Genomic DNA, 19962 nt, shown 5'->3' with positions numbered 1-19962 from the left:
AGGTACACCTTCACATTTAAGTGTTCATGATAATTCCATGATGTACTACTATGAGCTACAAACTGAAAAGCTTAGTGCAGATAGACTATCCTCATCTAGCTAGTGACAGAGTCCAGACCTGGTTCTAAAGCTACTGTTTTAAACATAGGAGATAAGGTACAAGAAGTCTTAGCTGACAGCCTGTTTCTGGCTTGAGAGGCCAGGCAGACTATTTTTAAACTTTAAATACGTTCTTACACAAGATGTATTAGAAATATGGAAGGAAAAGCGGCATTTTAAATCTTGTTTTAGACATTACACTTGAGATGTCTGGGGGATTTCTAGTGGAGTAGTACAGCAAGCTGTTGCATCATTAATGTTGCTTATGAATCTAACAAAGGGGAACAATCAAACTTTATTTCCAAAATTGTGAATTCTGGGGTACCTGGGTGGCTCAGCTGGTTAAGAGTCTGCCTTCGGCTCAGGTCATGATCCCAGGGTCCTGGGATTGAGCCCCACATCGCTTCTCCCTCTTCCTCTGCCCCTCCCCCTGCTCATGCTCTGTGTCTCTCAAATAAATAAGTAAAATAAAATATGTATTTTTAAAGATTTCATTTATTTATTTGTCAGAGAGAGAGAGAGAGAACAACCAGGGGGAGCAGCAGGCAGAGGGAGAAGCAGGCTCCCCGCTGAGCAAGGAGCCCGATGTGGGACTCCATCTGAGGACCCTGAGATCATGACCTGAGCTGAAGGCAGATATTTAACCAACTGAGCCACCCAGATGTCCCAGGTAAAATATTTTTTAAAAATATGTGAATTCTTGAAGCTAGGCCGCCATCATGAACGACACAGTAACTATCCGGACCAGGAAGTTCATGACTAACCGACTACTTCAGCGGAAACAGATGGTCATTGATGTTCTTCACCCCGGAAAGGCAACAGTACCTAAGACAGAAATTCGGGAAAAACAAGCCAAAATGTACAAGACCACACCAGATGTCATATTTGTGTTTGGATTCAGAACCCATTTTGGTGGTGGCAAGACAACCGGCTTTGGCATGATATATGATTCCTTGGATTATGCAAAGAAAAATGAACCCAAACACAGACTTGCAAGACATGGCCTGTATGAGAAGAAAAAGACATCAAGAAAACAGCGAAAGGAACGCAAGAACAGAATGAAGAAAGTCAGGGGGACTGCAAAAGCCAATGTTGGTGCTGGCAAAAAGTGAGCTGGAGATTGGACAACAGAAGGAGTAAAGATGCTGCAGTGGCTTTATCTGGTTGTGCAGATTTTTCATGAGAGGATCAATAAACTAAGAATGTTAACGTGAAAAAAAAATATGTGAATTCTTTGGAATGACTTATGGAATTCTCCTTCAGCTAGAGTTTAAGGCATAGTGACTTCTAAGTGTGGAATTTCATATCTATATCTATCTAAAAAATTTTTTTTGGTAAAGGGAAGGTTTCCCACCTCCATCTTCTCCCCACAAAAATGTTCTATCATTTGCCTTATTTATTAACTCAGATTTACTACTTGTTATTACTTATTATTTATTAAACAAATATCTGTCTCCTAGGAGCAAAGAAGCAAATACAGTTCTCAACACATCAAGGATTTAGAATTATGGTAAGAGTTGTACCAATTCAGTCAATTTATTTTTAAGATTTTATTTATTTTTTGACAGAGGGAGAGACAGCGAGAGAGGGAACACAAACGGGGAGTGGGAGAGGGAGAAGCAGGCTTCCCGCTGAGCAGGGAGCCCGATGCGGGGCTCGATCCCAAGACCCTGGGATCATGACCTGAGCCGAAGGCAGACGCTTAATGACTGAGCCACCCAGGCACCCCTAATTCAGTCAATTTTTAAAAATAAAAACAAACAACATGGGGCGCCTGGGTGGCTCAGTCGTTAAGCATCTGCCTTCAGCTCAGGTCATGATCCCAGGGTCCTGGAATCGAGCCCCGCATCGGGCTCCCTGCTCAGCGGGAAGCCTGCTTCTCCCTCTCCCACTCCCCCTGCTTGTGTTCCTGCTCTCGCTGTGTCTCTCTCTGTCAAATAAATAAATAAAATCTTAAAAAAAAAATAATAAAAACAAACAACAAAGCAATCTTCACATCTCACAATTGCACCTGAAAATTTTCCTTTTTTGAAAAGGAAAGAGAGAACTTTTGGGTTAAGAATGTTGTTCATAGGAAAACCTTTTCCTAAATTCCTGATTCTTCTAATACATGTGAGACAACTGTCTCTGCAATCACAGTGAGAATCATAAGCTTAAGCCAGATTTAGTATAAAATTTTATTGTCCTCCCTACTAATGGCTCAAGATTATAAATTTCTACTGACATATAGGTATCTTTTTAAATTCTCTTTTAGAGATAATTACTGAAATATTTACAGATATATGACCTAAGTTCTGCTTTCAAAAGGATGCACAAAAAAAAAAAAAAAAAGAATCCAATGAAAGGGGAAGTGGGTGTGGATATGGGCAAGGTAAGACTGGTCATGCATTGACGGTTTTTATAGCAGAGTGATGAGAATTATGAGAGTTCACTGTACTTTCTACTATTGTGCATATTTGAAGTTTTCCATAATAAAGTATTAATTTTTTTTTAAAGATTTTATTTATTTGACAGAGAGAGCACAAGCAGAGGGAGAGAGAGGGAGAAGAAGGCTCCCTGCTGAGCAAGGAGCCCGATATGGGACTCGATCCCAGGACCCCAGGATCATGACCCGGACTGAAGGCAGTCGCTTAACCAACTGAGCCACCCAGGTGTCCCAAAGTATTAATTTTTAAAAAATATTTATTTATTTATTTTAGAGAGAGAGTGTGTGTGTGAGTGGGAGGAGGGGCAGAGGGAGAGGGAGAGAATCCTCAAGCAGGCTCCCTGCTGAGCGCAGAGCCTGCCTTGGGGCTCAATCCCAGGACCCTGAGATCATGACCTGAGCTGAAATCAAGAGTCAGATATTTAACCGACTGAGCCACCCAGGCGCCCCATAAAGTATGAATTTTTAAAAATTTAGAAACTAGGAGGAAATACACAAAAATGATTAACATGCATATTTGAGTGAAGATACTCAAAATGTTTTCTTACAGTTTTCTATACTCTGTATTCTTCTATTTGAGTATTTTCACCTTTTGTAAGGACAAAACAAAAAAAAAATTAAAAAAAAGATTCTTGGGGCACCTGGGTGGCTTAGTTGGTTAAGTGTCTGCCTTCAGCTCAGGTCATGATCGAAAGGGGCTAGGATCTAGCCCCACATCAGGCTCCCTGCTCAGTGGGGAGTCTGCTTCTTTCTCTCTCTGCCCCTCCTCACCGCTCATTCTCTCTCTCTCTTGAATAAATAAATAAATAAATAAATAAATAAAATCTTTAAAAAAAGATTCTTTTTTTCTAAAGTTTTTTTTTTGTTTGTTTGTTTGTACAGAGAGAGATAGCGAGAGAGGGAACACAAGCAGGGGGAGTGGGAGAGGGAGAAGCAGGCTTCCCTCCTGAGCAAGGAGCCCAATGTGGGGCTCAATCCCAGGACCCTGGGATCATGACCTGAGCCGAAGGCAGACGCTGAACGGCTGAGCCACCCAGGCGCCCTTAAAAAAAGATTCTTATTAAGCTCTTTCATACCTTTGTTCCTAGCCTTGCCACTTTCTGTATTAGGACCATGCATTTTACAGATTACCTGAAAAAACACTGATTTTTCCTTTTCACAGTCTCACATCTGTAAAGCTGTATATGTACATGAAACTCTGCCCTATCTTGACCTTGCCCTTGTAATTTAGGATTCTGCACTTATGAGGCCTTGGGCAAGCTACTTAATCTCGTTGACTCTCAATTTCTTATCTTTTAAAATAGGGGGAAAAAAGCCAAATCAGAGACATAAATGACAATGTATGCAAATAACAAGACAGAGAACATTGATGAATTCCAGGGGCTGTGCTAGGAACTTTATACACATTTATTCCTCTCAAAAATAGCTCTTTTAAGTAAGAAAAATATGACTAGTTCATTACTAATGAGCAAAGGATATGAACATACAATTAATTTATTCCATTAACAAATATTTATTCAGCAGCTACTATGTTTTAGGCACCATGCTACAAGCAATACCAATGGTCAAGAAGTATGTGAGCAAATGGTCATCTATCATAATCCATAGTCAAAGGAATGCAAGTGAAATCAAAAGTAACTTTTCCATTTTTCACCCATTGAATGGTCTACATTTAAAGTAAGTGTTTTCTGCAGGATTAGATGAATGTGGTGTTTTGGGATCTCTCTACTGTGTGGGCAGATGCATAGATGCATAATCTTCCTGAAGGCACTTGAGCAATGTGATTAAAACAGCTATCTAAAAATCACCAACCAGAGGGCGCCTGGGTGGCTCAGATGGTTAAGCGTCTGCCTTCAGCTCAGGTCATGATCTCAGGGTCCTGGGATCAAGTCCCGCATCGGGTTCCCTGCTCAGTGCAGAGCCTACTTCTCCCTCTCCCTCTGCCACTCCCTCTGCTTGTGCTCTTCTGTCTATCTCTCTGTGAAATAAATAAATAAAATCTTTAAAAATAAATAAATAAATAAAATAAAAAAATAAAAATAAAAATCACCAACCAGAGAATGAAGCACTCCTCGTGATTTGTGGTTTCTATATACCATTTGGGACTATACCAAAATACCAAAAAAACCCACCAAAAACAAAAAACCAAAAAACCCACGACTCCTTGGAAAATGGCTACTTCCAGGTGGGAGGTAGGAAATGAACAAGGAGAGCCTGGTACATCTTGTGGCAGACAGCAAGCAAGTGATCAAAGACTAATGGGGTCATACCAAAGGACAAAGAAGCCAGCTGGAAGAGGCTCCACATCCCAAACATGGAACAATTTGAGCATCAATGAGAGTACAACCAAATTGTATTTAAATAAGTATGCTACACACCCCTAAACTTGTAAGTTATCATGGCCGAATGCAAGGGAACCAACTCATTATTTTGAAAACCAATAAAGAGAAAGAAAGAAGCATTTATCTTGCCTTTCCTTACTATAACATGGGTAACCAAATGGTAGTTAAAGGGAAGTTTTTCTTCATAAAAATGTTTTGGCTAATAAAGGAAGAAGAAATAGGGTATCATTTGTAATCCTTAATGGATTAACAGATCAATTGAACAATACTTGCTAACATCATAAAAAGACACCTCAATGTTTCATCTCAATATCTCAACAAACAGAAACAAAAACAAAGACCTTCCTCAATCTGATCAAGCCTCTACATAACAACTACCAATTTATAAGAAATACCAAGGATAGTGGAGCATGTTAAACAATGCCATGAGGGGGGTGCCTGCGCGGCTCAGTCATTAAGCATCTGCCTTCGGCTCAGGTCATGATCCCAGGGTCCTGGGATTGAGCCCCGCATCGGGCTCCCTGCTCAGCGGGAAGCCTGCTTCTCCCTCTCCCACTCCCCCTGCTTGTGTTCCCTCTCTCACTGTGTCTCTCTCTGTCAAATAAATAAATAAAATCTTTAAAAAACAAAACAAAAAACAAAAAAAACAATGCCATGAGGGCACCTGGGTGGCTCAGTCCGTTAAGCATCTGCCTGCGGCTCAGGTCATGATTCCAAGGTTGTGGGACCGAGTCCCACGTCAGGCTCTTTGTTCAGCGGGGAGCCTGCTTCTCCCTCTGCTTGTACTCTCTCTGTCAAATAAATAAATAAAATCTTTTTTAAAAAACCCAACCAGGGCGCCTGGGTGGCTCAGTCGTTAAGCGTCTGCCTTCGGCTCAGGTCATGATCCCAGGGTCCTGGGATCGAGCCCCGCATCGGGCTCCCTGCTCCGCGGGAGGCCTGCTTCTCCCTCTCCCATTTCCCCTGCTTGTGTTCCCTCTCTCGCTGTGTCTCTCTCTGTCAAATAAATAAAATATTTAAAAAAAACAAAACAAAACCCAACCAACCAACAAACAAAAACAATGCCATGGGATGCAGTCAGCAAAAACCAGGCTCTGAGAAACTCTACAAGGCAAACAATCTAGTTTCTTCAGAAAATAAATTACCAGGGAAAAAAAGGATGAGGAAGAATGGATAAACAGACTTCAGAGATGTGACAACTGCAATTTCTGGACATAATTTGGATCTCAATTAACTTAAAAAAAATCAACATTTATCAATTAGAAATTGGAACACTGACCATCAGATCTGGAATGACAGTATTTTTTTTTTTTAATGTTTGTTTGTTTTTTAAGCAGGCTCCATGCCCAGACAGAGCCCAAAACAGGGCCTGAACCCATGACCCCGAGATCAAGACCTGAGCTGCAATCAAGAGTTGGACGCCTAACCGAATGAGCCACCCAGGCACCCCGCCATTTTTTTTAAGGAGTGAAAATCTTTTCTCAAATTGTGATATATTTTAGAGATACATACTGAAATATTTATGGATGAAATTATGTAGCTGGGATTTACTTCCCACTGACATGAGGGTGGGGGAGAGGGTAGGAATACAGATAAAACAAGACTGGCCATTAGCTGATAATTACTGAAGCTGGTGATGGGGGCACTAGGGGTACATTATAAGATTCTGTGTGAACAGAAAGTTTCAAAACGGTATATACATTTTGATCTAGCATTTCCACTTTTAGGAATTTATCTTAAAGAGATATCACACATATACAAAATAATTTATGTGCAAGGATATTTATTATAGGATTGAAAGCAAAGAATAATGAAAAAAACTAAATCGACAGGATAAATAATGAAACACATATACTATGCAGCTGTTAAGAATAAGGCAACTATGTATGTATCGATATGACCCAATTTCAAGGTTTATGGATAAGCAAAAATAGCAAGTATAGAAATTTGTTACCATTTATGTAAAAAAAAACTTTTATAAAGACTTATGTACATGTCTACACTTAGGAGGTAAACATAAAAATCAGGAAGTATATACAAGAACTTGATACAGTGATAGGTACATACAGTAACAGGGTGGGAAGGGTGTGGACATTGACTTATGTCTGTACACCAAATCGTAACTTTAAAATATTTATCCTGTGCATGTGTTTTAACTATTCAAAGTAACACTTATTAATGTCATAGCTTTGAGCCCCTCCAAATGTACATCCTAATCATGAAACCACTTAAAAATGACATACAGAATACTACTTTCTAACCCTGTGTAGGCAGTGACACATGTAGAAAATACAGGTGCCTTAGTGAACACTCAGGATGACTGAGAAGATGGATGGCTTCAGGACACAACAGGCCTGTTGGCCCTGACACTGCCTGGACTGAGGGGATGCTTCTTGAGATTCCCCAGATTCATTCACAAGCTCTAATCCAGATATCACTGGGGTTGGATCAGGGCTCTTGGCCCTATCACTGTCATCTGGAGTGATATCAAAATTCTGAAAACATAATTAACCCAAAATAGGTGAAATTCTAGATATTCCATTTAGAATGAGCTTTTTTTTTTAAGATTTTATTTATTTATTTGACAGAGAGAGAGAACAAGCAGGAGGAGCAACAGAGGGAGAGGGAGAAGCAGGCTCCCCACTGAGCAGGGAGCCTGATGCAGGGCTCGATCCCAGGACCCTGTGATCATGACCAAAGTTGAAGGCAGACGCTTAACTGACTGAGCCACCCAGGCGCCCCTGAGCTTCTAACTTTAAAGAGACTGGATTCAATTAGCAGGGATTTTATTTATATTTATTTTCACAAATGATAATCATCTACAATTTCTTTCTTGGGAGCCATCCTTGTTGAATTTTTTTTAATCATAATTTTATTTAGCCTTAAAAATAAACTGGCAAGCTTCTCTCAGGGATTATCTATCTGTTCCTTGAAGTTTTAGTAGGTTAAACTATTTTTTTTGAAGGGGCAGACTGACTTTTTATGTCCTTCTACAATCATTGATTTATTCAGGTATTCCATATCTTTGTGAACTTTGATATTTTTGTAAAAATCTATTCAAATTTCCTAATACATTAAAATCATGCATAGTAGCTTTTTAAAAGGAATATTCACCCCTTCCTTATTCATAATGCTAAACATTTTCTTTTCTAGATCAGGGTTGTTAATTGTCCATCTTACATTGTTAAATAAATAACCTTCATATTAAGTCTACTGTTGTTTTCTATTTTATTATTTTTTGTTTTTAATGATCATTCTTACCACTGATTAGGGTTTATTTCCCTCTAATGTTTAGAGTTGACCATTCATTCAATGTGCTTAGTATGTAACTGCCAACAAGTAGGTGCTGGAGATCTACATTTGGAGAACAAAGCCCTTACCTTCACTCCTTGGGTTGACAGGAACACAGCTTTGGCTATACTGAACTGGTTTTGATGTGCAGAACTTTTTGACTGCTTTTCAAGTTCTACCTGAAGGTGGCTTTAGATTTCCAAATGGGCAGATTTCTTTTGGCTACTCTTCTGTTAGCTTCTACTCTTGTGACTTTCTAGCTTTAAATATCATGACGACCGCATGATAATTACACTTGATTACTCTTTTCTAGAATGAATTATCATTAACAAGTGGTTATGAAAGCTTTTTAATACTTGACACATTCAGAAGGCCTCGTCTCACAAGAACTCCTTAACACTAATACCGTTACTAAGTAACAACGGTAACTAATATTTATTGAATACAGGCTTTATATAAAATATCTGATAGGAAAACTCTATTGGGTAAGTATAATGATCACTGGGGCACCTGGGTGGCTCAGTCGTTAAGCATCTGCCTTTGGCTCAGGTCATGATCCCAGAGTCCTGGGATCGAGTCCCACATTGGGCTCCCTGCTCCGCGGGAAAATCTGCTCTCCCTCTCCCACTCCTGCTGCTTGTGTTCCTGCTCTCGCTATCTCTGTCTCTGTCAAATAAATAAATAAAATATTAAAAAAAAAAGTATAATGATCACTGCTTAAAAACAAGTAAACTGAGGAACAGGAAGACTGCATTATTTGTCCAGTGCTATACAGTCGGTAACTGGTGGAGCTGAGATAATGTTAAGTAAGATGTATGTCTTACTTAAGGGTAAAAGGCACATTCACAAAATATCTTAATATGAGGAATTCTCAGAAGTTTAACACATTTTGAGTGGTAATAGAAAGGTTTTCTATATTCATATTAATATTTATTTCAGCCTATGTTTTCTGATGCTTGGTAAGCAGTGAGTGTGAGGCAAAAAGAATTCCCACATTTATTGGATTTTCTTCTGCTATGAGTTATCCGATGTTCCGTAATGGAAGTGATAAGTGAAGGTTTTCACATTAATCACATTACATATACATTATCTAATACTGAGTCAGGTGTGAACTCCATGTAAAGGCTCCTACACCCCTAACATTCAAGGCTTTCTAACCAGTATGGATTCTGTAGTGTTCGATGAGCTGTGAGCCAAGAATAAAGGCCTGCCCACATTCTCTACATTCATAAGGTTTGATCCCAGGATGAATTCTCTGATGTTCAGTAAGTTGTGAACTACGAATAAAGGCCATTCCACATTCCCTACATTGATAGGGTTTCTCACAAGTATGAATTCGCTGATGATGGGTCAGTTGTGAAACACGAATAAAGGCTTTCCCACATTCCTTACATTCATAGGGTTTGTCACCTGTATGAATTCTCTGATGTTGAATAAGGTATGAACTACGACTAAACGCCTTCCCACAGTCCTTACATTCATAAGGTCTGTCACCAGTGTGAACTCTCTGATGTCGTGTAAGCTGTGCGTGTTGTCTAAAGGCCTTCCCACATTCCTTACATTCGTAGGGTTTCTCCCCAGAATGAATTCTTTGATGTCGAGTAACTTCTGAGCTATGAATAAAGCCCTTCCCACATTCCTTACACTCATAGGGTTTCTCACCAGTATGAATCCTCTGGTGGACAGTAAGCTGTGAATGCTGTCTAAAGGCTTTCCCACATTCTTTACATTGATAAGGTCTAGCACCTGTATGAATTCTCCGATGAACAGTAAGTTGTGAGCCACGAATAAAAGCCTTCCCACAGTCTTTACATACATAGGGTTTCTCACCTGTGTGAGTTCTTTGATGCAGAATAAGTTGTGAATGCTGTCTAAAGGTCTTTCCACATTCTTTACATTCATAGGGTTTGACACCAGTATGAAGTCTTTGATGTAGAATAAGTTCTGAAGTACGGCCAAAAGCCTTCCCACATTCCTTACAGTCATAAGGTTTCTCACCTGTATGAATTCTCTGATGTTGAACAAGGTGTGAGGCACGACTAAAGGCCTTCCCACATTCCTTACATTCAAAAGGTTTTTCACCAGTGTGAGTTTTCTGATGCTGAATAAGGTGTGAGCCACGGCTAAATGCTTTTCCACATTCATTACATTCAATCAGTTTTTCACCAATCTCATTGTTCTGATGTAAAGTGAGGGATGTACGATGCTCAAAAGTGGGCATGTTTTCATACATGACTTTTACTTGCTTGAAACAGCATTCCTGAGTTACTTGTTGTCTTTCAAATTGGCCTTTGTATTCCCAGCCATCTCTCAAACTAGAGCCATCAAAATCACAGCATTTAAGGCTTTCCATTATTTCCCAACTGAATGACTCTACTTCAGAAATATCTTTTTGTGGAAATTTCTCACACCTGGACTCCAGCTCTGAAAAAGGAAAAAAAAAAATACAAGCAGTTTTATTCTTTTAAGAGAAATAAAAAATTCTATAGCAGACCAGAGAGACAAAATGAAAATCACCTTAAAAAGTGAATGGCTTATGTAAGTCTAAATATTGCTGTGCAATTTCTGCAGAGCACATGAAAGCACAAATATGATGAGAGCTCATATGGTGCCAGAAGGAAGCAAGAAAAGAAATTAAGCTGGGGTTTCTCAATTTTATAAAGATTAGAATCATCCAGGAAGCCTGTTAACAATTTATTATAAAGGTCTGAGACCACCCCAGACTGAATCAAAATCTATAGGAGTAGGGACAAGGCATATGTGTGCATATACTTGCCTATATGTATATATCTATATATACTTAAAAAGCATATATATATATTAAAGATATGGTATGAGGTTTCTTTTTTTTTTTTTTTTAAGATTTTTATTCATTTATTTGTCAGAGAGAGAGAGAAAGAGAGCACAAGCAGGGGAAGTGGCAGGCAGAGGGAGAAGCAGGCTCCCCACTGAGCAAGGAGCCCGATGTGGGGCTCGATCCCAGGATCCTGGGATCATGACCTGAGCTGAAGGCAGATGCTTAACTGACTGAGCCACCCAGGCGTCCCTATATATATTTAAATTGAGGTAAGATTCACAGAACATAAATCCCATTTTAAAGAGTACAATTTAGTAGTTTGTGATACATTCTCAATGTCATGAAACTATTGCCACTATCTAGTTCCAGAACATTCTCATCACCCCAAATAGAAACCTTGTGCCCATTAAGGAGTCATTCATCATTTTCCATTCCCTCCAGCCCCCAGTAGTCACTAACAGCAGAGAACCATTAATTCTGTCTCTATGAGTTTTCCAGTTTCTGGGCACTTCATATAAATAAAGCATTTGTGTGTGTGTGTGTGTGTGTGTGTGTTTTAAGATTTATGTTAGGGGGTGCCTGGGTGGCTCAGTCGTTAAGCGTCTGCCTTCGGCTCAGGTCATGATCCCAGGGTCCTGGGATCGAGCCCCGCATCGGGCTCCCTGCTCCGCGGGAAGCCTGCTTCTCCCTCTCCCACTCCCCCTGCTTGTGTTCCCTCTCTCACTGCCTCTCTCTCTCTGTCAAATAAATAAATAAAATCTTAAAAAAAAAAAAAAAAGATTTATGTTAGAGAAAGAGAGAAAGAGAAAGTGGGGGGGGAGGGGCAGAGGGAAAGAATCTCAAAGTAGACTGCCCATTGAGTGTAGAGCCCGATGCAGGGCTGTATTTCATGACCCTGAGATCATGACCTGAGCCAAAAACCAAGAGTCGGATTGAGCTACCCTCATGCCCCAGCATCTGTGTTTTTAACAACATGATGCTGATGCCAATCAAAATGAAAATCCCTGCTTAAATTTTTCCGTAGCCTTCTGGGCATTTCCAAAGTCACTGGTAAAATTCCAATAAATTCCAAAGTCATTGCCATGGTTCACAGGCTCTTGGCAAAGCGAGTCCCTGCCTATCTTTGTTGTCATTCTTTCTTTTTTTTTTTTTAAGATTTTATTTATTTATTTAACAGAGAGATAGTGAGAGCAGGAACACAAGCAGGGGGAGTGGGAGAGGGAGAAGCAGGCTTCTTGCTTTTTTAAAAAAAAAAAACAGAATTTGTTGAGCAGACCTACACAAAAGGAAATGTTAAGTTTTTTTTTTAAAGATTTAAAGAAAAAAGGAAAAAGCTTTATATTTTAGTATTCTTAAATAGATTTTTTCAAAAGATTTTATTTATTTATTTGACAGAGAGAGACACAGTGAGAGAGGGAACACAAGCAGGGGGAGTGGGAGAGGGAGAAGCAGGCTTCCCGCCGAGCGGGGAGCCCAATGCGGGGCTCGATCCCAGGACCCTGGGATCATGACCCGAGCTGAAGGCAGACGCTTAACTGACTGAGCCAACCAAGGCGCCCCAAGGGTGTTCTTTAGACAGAGGAAAAATAATCTCAGATGAAAGTAAATAATAATAATAATAACAGAGAAGTTAGGGGGGTATTCAAAGTATTCAAGGATTAAGTATTCAGTATTAAGTATTCAAAGATTCCAATATCGTCCAGCACGTGCTAATTAATAACACTTGATAATCTTTACTTAGTGGTCACTCCTGCATGCCATTGTTCTGGGCAGTTTCATATGATTAATTCCTGTAACAATCACAATAATAACTACATAAGGAAGGCTCTGTTTTTAACTCATTTGCAGAGGATAAAACTGAAGCACTCTAGAGAATTTAAGCAATTTACCTAAACTCACAGATCTAGTAATTGGCAGAGCCAGGATTTGAACTCAGTCTGATTCCCAAGTCAGTGTCCTTAGCCACTCTACGTGACCGTCTCTCTCAAACATTTAGAGAATAAATGAATTGCTGAATTGGGTAAAGTGAGCTGTTTTAAGAAATTAAGTATTTTTTAAGGGATGAAGATACTTGCAGGAAAAAGGATCCAAAGTACAGGTAAAAAGGCAGCCACTGAGGAAGAAGGGAGCATGTCCTTTTTTGAAATGGGAGGAAACCAAGCAAGAAGAAAGAGAGGGATTAATGGGGGTAAGGGCAAGGTTCCCTTGGGATCAGATGCTGACAAGATTTTTGCTCTTCATGTCTTCATGTCTCAGGCTGTTGTTCGGCAATTTTCGGTATGGCTTGGAGGGAAGCTTCTCAACAATAACTCAAGCTACTGCTATCAGTTGACTCACCCACTTCCCAATGACCTCTCCCAGTGGATCACCCCTCACTCACCTGGATACCATGGTCCTGTCATATCATTTGTAATCATCCAGGGTTCTCTCCCTTGCTCCAATAAGGAAATGACATCAGGCTTAGAAATGGAAAGTCCTGTTTACAGGAAAAGAAATGGAGCATGATTGTCCTGTTCCAAAATTCAAACCCAGTCCCTTGGTCACCAAGGAAGAGAGACAATTATGAAGGAAGGAGTAAAGTTTGTCCAAAGGATAGGAAGACAGGGGTGCCCATGGAACTACCCATTTCCCCTTCCATAAAGCACAAACAATTCCCTTGGGAGCAGAGAGCAGACATTCAGCCAGAAACTTATAAGTCTCCCTAGAAATTCACCATGAAGATACCAGAAATTCCAGAAGGCTAGTCCTGAATTATTTAGAGTAGATAACTATGGTGGTCATTCTCCATTTGCCCTCTCCTCCCTGCTCAATCCATTCCTCCCTGTTCTTGGTCCTGCCCCAGAAAGCTTACCTGTAAGGACTGTATTATCCTGGCCCTATGGTTTCTCATTGGTTTGGCATTATGGAAAGCATCAGCAGGAGGCCAGTGGGTAGGATGAGAGAGTTCAGAGTATTTATCCCTCTCCCTCCCTCCTCTGACTGGGGTGTTCTGGAAGTGGCTACAGTTGCTGCTGGGTCCTTCTCCGTGACTCCAGCTCTCACCATGGTCCAGTGGCAGTTTTCCCTCTATACCAGAGGTGATAACAACCTTCCATTGTTGTAGTCCCTGGGAGCCTTGTTTCCTGTCTGGCCCTGCATTACACAACATCCTTACCTAGTGAGACCAAGTTACTGAAGTTCTCCAGAGTCACATCCCTGTATAAGTCTCTCTGGGCAGGTTCCAGGCACTTCCATTCTTCCTGAGAGAACTCTATGGCCACATCCCTGAATGTTACGAATCCCTGAAATAATAAACCCATGCATTACTAGTAAATGAAAGGACTTTTATTTTTTTCATTTCTTGCGAAAATTTTCAAAACATTTCACAAAAGTATATAGAGTAGGATAATGACCCCCATGAACCCATCGCTCTGCTTCAACAATTAACATGACTTTGCAAATCTTGTTTTATTTCTTCCCTTCTGTGTTTTTCACCCCTGGTGTATTTTGAGGCAGATCCTACATAGCAAATACCAAACATCAATGTATTTTAACTATAAATACTTTAGCAGCTAACAGATCAGTCTTTTTTTTTTTAAGCATACCAACCAGAATACCATTATCATACTTAATAAAATTAACAATAATTTCCTAATAACCAGATCAAGTTTCAAATTGCCCCAATCTTCTCAAAAGTGATTATTTTTTTACAGTTGGTTTGTTCAAATCAAGATTCAAATTAGATCTACATATTGCATTTAGAGGATAGGTTTCCTTAAGTCTCTAGAATCTATAAGAGCCCCCAGAAACCCTTCAAAAATTTTTATTGCTATTTATTTATTAAAGAAACATTTGAATCAGTAGAATCTCTCACATTGTTGGCTTATTGCATCTACATGGAATGGTTTAAGATGTTGCTTTACTTCCATACTTTGTGTGAAAAGGTAGTTAGATCTGTAGGCCTGATTCACATTTTCTTTGGAGGGGCAGGAATATATCAGAGGTGGTGCTATGTACTTCCTATCGCATCCATCAGGAGGCACATAATAACTGGTTGTACCATTTTAAATGAAGTTGAAATTGATGAGTAGGTTTAGGTTTTGACAATCTGACTCATCCAGGAAAATGTCTGAAAGATGGAAAGAGAGGAGATGGAGAAGGGCATTGTAAGAAGGAGGTGATCAAGCAAGCAAGCGAGCTAGGGCGGGATGACTATGCCATGAAGGTAGTATAATAAGTACATTTATTTGACTAGAAGCTTACATACTTTTGAATATTCCTGTAGCTAGAGCTAAAACCTCTTTCATACAGTAGGACTCCTATTTCCTAGAAGGGTCTGGGAATGAACAAAATCTAGCTAAGTGGGATCTTTTTTTTTTTTTAAAGATTTTATTTATTTGACAGAGAGAGACACAGCGAGAGAGAGAACACAAGCAGGGGGAGTGGGAGAGGGAGAAGCAGGCTTCCCGCGGAGCAGGGAGCCCGATGTGGGGCTCGATCCCAGGACCCTGGGATCATGACCTGAGCCGAAGGCAGACGCTTAACCACTGAGCCACCCAGGTGCCCCGCTAAGTGGGATCTTACAAATAAACAAAATAGCATATACAAAATACACAGCAAACAAGGGCCTTGCAAATAATAAAGTCTTTTAAAAATTTCTCCATGGAGATAATGAAAAAGATAGAATCCAAAATGTCTTATAAATCTCTAACTTAAAATATAGGACTTATAGAAGTTTTAAAACTATCCTATATTCACAATAAATGAAAAAAAACTGTCCTAGAGACCCAGGTTCATAATTAGTTGGAGGATCTCAATCCGGGTTTTCCCTTCCCCTTCAGGCATTTGGGATCATGCAGGGGATGGTCCGGTTGTTACAATGTTGGGGGAGGTTGGCTGGGACTGGGGGCTGCGTGCTGTTGACTTTTAGCGCCTTGCATCAGGAATGTTGTGTCCTGGTTTATCTGGGCCATGTACCCAGGACAGTCCCATACAATAAAGAACCGTACTGCTGAGAATGCCAACAGTGTCTCCACCGAGAAGCAGTTTGTTAGATATCATGAGCATATTTTTTGTGATGGCAAATTTTATAGTAAACACAGGGATTTTTTTTTTAAAGATTATTTATTTATTTGAGAGAGAGAGAATTAGAGAGAGCAAGCACATGAGAGGGGGGAGGGTCAGAGGGAGAAGCAGACTCCCCGCCGAGCAGGGAGCCTGATGCAGGACTCGATCCAGGGACTCCAGGATCATGACCTGAGCCGAAGGCAGTCGCTTAACCAACTGAGCCACCCAGGCGCCCTAAACACAGGGATTTTTATTTGCTGTATAATGATGCACCTTATGTCCTGGAAGATGTAATTATCCCCTTATTTGGGAGCATCTAACTTAAAATCTTTAATGTTTATTATGTACCTGTTAATTATCTATTATTCTTCACTGTCCACTTTTCCTTGTTCCTGAAATAAGAAAGCCAATGGAAGGTGCACCTCAGTCACATATATATGGCTCACAACTAACACATATTGATCAACCTCAAAATGGACAATTTTATGGTTGTCTCTCATAAATTCCCTTGCAAGACCAAAGAACTTTCTGTAACCAAAGTTCCCAATCACAGTCCCCATCCTGAAGGCCTCCTAAAATAGGAGATGTCACCACACACTGAGACCAAGACCAACCACTCCAGCTCTGACCATGTGTACACGGCAAGGGTGGGGAGGCTTCTACTGCAATCACCTAGGCTATAACACCTATTTAATGCTTCTCTAAGCTCTCAAGAAGGTAAGGAAAATTAAATCCCAGAGCTAACAGCAATGATAAAAACAATAAACACCACACACACATGCAATTGAACACAGAGATAAGCAAATATGTTAGCAGGGGCCACCCTGAAGTCAAACAGTTTGGGAATTAACCTTAGTATGGGGCCTAGGACACATACCAAATGGAGTGAGAGCCCATGACCCTCACTTTAAAGCTGGGATCCTAGAAGAGCTCTCTCTGTGAAATGGTAGGCTCCAATGAAAACCTTGTTGGAAAAAAGTAACAAGGAACCTTCTGCACTCCAGGTGAGAAAAAAAGGATTATCATTAATGATAACACTATTACTACTAATAATCATTTCCCTTGCCGATCTACAACCCAGGGCCTACTTTCAAGGAAGCCTGGAATTTAAAGTAACATTATTCATGCAGTTGGAGGAAACCCCATGTGAAAAATTAGTGTGCCAAGTTTGAGAACACTCATAGGTGCAAAACCTTTCTGAAGAAAGGCATCCTCTGCCCAGTTCCCTAAGGACTACCACATACTAAATTAAGTCAACTAAGACAATTCAAGAGGGAAAGATCAGTCTTTTTAACAAATAGCGCTGGGACAAGTAGATATTCATGTGCAAAGAAAGAAGTTAGACCCCACCTCATACCGTATATAAAAATTAACTCAAAATACGTTGCAGAACTAAATGTAAGGTTGTAGAGCTAACACTACAATTCTTAGAAGAAAACATAGTATGACTTCATGACCTTGGTCAGGCAGTGGGTTCTTAGATATGGCATCAAACACAGTAACAAAAGGACAAACAGTTAAAATAAACTTAATCAAAACTAAAAACATTTGTGCTACAAATAATTCCATCAAGTAAGTAAAAATCCCAGGGCACCAGTTGGTTCAGCATCTGACTTTTGATTTAGGCTCAGGTCATGATCTCAGGGTTGTGAGATCAAGCCCCACTTCGGGCTCTGAGCTGGGTGGAGGAGCCTGCTTAAGATTCTCTCCCTCAGGATGCCTGAGTGGCTCAGTCAGTTAAGTGTTTGCCTTCGGCTCAAGTCATGATCCCAGGGTCCTGGGATCAAGTCCCGCATCGGGCTCCTTGCTACTCGGGGAGCCTGCTTCTCCCTCTGCCTGCAGCTCCCCCTGCTTGTACTTGCTCTCTGTCTCCATCTCTCTCTCTGACAAATAATAAATAAAATCTTATAAAAAAAAAAATTCTCTCCCTCTCCTTCTGCCCTGCTCCACCCCCTCCATTAAAGAAAGAAAGAAAAAGAAAGAAAACATCCAAATCAAAAAACTGGGAGAAAATGCTTGCAAATCTTATATCTGATAAGGGACCTGTGTCCAGAATATATAAAGAACTCTTGCAATTCAACAAAAAAGACAAAACAATTAAAAGCTAAGCAAAGAATCTGAGTAGTGATTTCTCCAGAGAAGATCTACAAATGGCCAACAAGCATATGAAAAGATGTTCAATACCACTAATCATTAGGGAAATGCAAATCAAACCTATAAGAGGCCACCTCACATCCTTTAGGATGACTATTACCAAAAAACCAAAATAACACATGTTGGTGAGGATGTAGTGAAATCAGAACCCTCTTACATTGCTGGCAGGAATGTAAAATGGGGCAGCTACTTTGGAAAACAGTTTTGACAGTTTCTCCAAACGTTAAACATAGAATTATGTAGGTACAGAGAAATGGAAACATATGTCCACCCCCAAACCCTGGTACACACCAATGTTCACAGTAGTGTTATTTGTGATAGCCTAAAAGCAGAAATAACCCAAATGTCCATAAACTGATATATTGAAGAATAAAATGTGGAATATATATATCCATGGAATATTATTTGGTATAAAAACAAATAAACTACTGATAAATGCTACAACATGGATGAAGCTTGAAAACATACTATGTCAAAAAAGCCAGACATGAAAGAGCAAATATTGTAAGATTCTATTCATATGAAATGTCCAGGATAGGCAAACCCACAGAGACAGACAGTAAATGAGTGGTTGCCAGTGGATAAGGAGGAGACATTGAGAGAGACTGTTAATGCAAATGGGATTTCTTTTTGGGGTAATGAAAATGTTCTAAAATGGATTGTGCTGACGGTTGTAGAACTCTATAAATACACTAAAAACCACTGAACTTTACACTTACATGGGTGAACTTCATCATATGTAAATTATATATACAATAAGGCTGTTAAAAAAAATTTGAGGACCTCAAAGAACTGTTAATGCTGGGTATATCTATCAATAGTTACATTAGAAATTAAAAGTGAGAGATTTAAAAATACTAATTAATTTATTAAAATAACCAATAATAAGCCTGTTACATGTTATGTAATATACTTTTTAAGAAAAATAACTATTGTCAAAAAATTTAATAGCTTTGTTTTATATTTTTGCAATCTCTTTTATGACTGGCTGAATAAAAAGTTGGATTTTCACATCTACTTCTACATTCAATCTGTTGGGATAACACATATTATATAGCTTCTAGGAAACTACACTGTACACTCATTGGAGAATGTGACTGAAAAAGGCAAGTAACATTTTAGTATTAACTCCTGAAAGGATGTCAAAGTCTTCCTGGACCATGCTTTGAGAACTGCTAATCTAGTGCTACACAACTTAACATGAATGATTTGTAAACACATGTGTTGAATGAAAAAATCTGGTAAAAAATATAGAGTACGATAACTGTACAAAAATGTAAAAACAAAAAACTCGATAGTATATTGCTTAGTAGCATTCATTCATGGTAAAACTATTATAAAAAATCAAAGGACTGATTGACACAAAATTGAAAGCAGTGATTACCATTGGTGGGAACAGTAATGCAATGTGGGTTGGGATATGATCTGGGAAGGGAATGCAGGCTGCTCAGATGGGATATTAATCTGGGTAATGAGTACATTGATACTTTATTATTTTTTACACCATATACATGTTATAGATAGGTTTTTAAAAATATTTTATTTATTTATTTGACAGAGAGAGACACAGTGAGAGAGAGAACACAAGCAGGGGGAGTGGGAAAGGGAGAAGCAGGCTTCCTGCAGAGCAGGGAGCCCGATGTAGGGCTCGATCCCAGGACCCTGGGATCATGACCTGAGCAGAAGGCAGACGCTTAACGACTGAGCCACCCAGGCGCCCCTATAATTTTTTTTATATATTCTTTGGTAGTATGAAATGTTTTATGATTTTTAACGAGGGAGTAACATTTAAAAATAGAAGAACAGAA

At 39.7% G+C, this 19962-nt stretch overlaps 2 protein-coding genes across 2 annotated transcripts in view; one reads left to right on the top strand and one right to left on the bottom strand.

Annotated features, from left to right (window-relative positions):
• Nucleotides 1-779: 779 nt before the first annotated feature.
• On the top strand, nucleotides 780-1274 carry LOC110590151 (40S ribosomal protein S24-like). Its single transcript, XM_044922205.1, has one exon. It carries the CDS (start codon nucleotides 819-821, stop codon nucleotides 1209-1211), a length of 393 nt encoding a protein of 130 aa, XP_044778140.1. The 5' UTR covers nucleotides 780-818; the 3' UTR covers nucleotides 1212-1274.
• Nucleotides 1275-9072: 7798 nt separating this feature from the next.
• LOC110590097 (zinc finger protein 567) overlaps nucleotides 9073-19962 on the bottom strand; it is a 156349-nt gene continuing 145459 nt past the window's right edge. The window contains 1 exon segment of the mRNA XM_021700812.2: nucleotides 9073-10325. Coding sequence (XP_021556487.2) covers nucleotides 9311-10325 — 1015 coding nt within the window. The 3' untranslated portion in view covers nucleotides 9073-9310.

The sequence above is a fragment of the Neomonachus schauinslandi genome, chromosome 16 (assembly GCF_002201575.2).
Source record: "Neomonachus schauinslandi chromosome 16, ASM220157v2, whole genome shotgun sequence".
NCBI classification, from domain to species: domain Eukaryota; kingdom Metazoa; phylum Chordata; class Mammalia; order Carnivora; family Phocidae; genus Neomonachus; species Neomonachus schauinslandi.
This window is presented reverse-complemented; position numbering and strand designations above follow the sequence as displayed.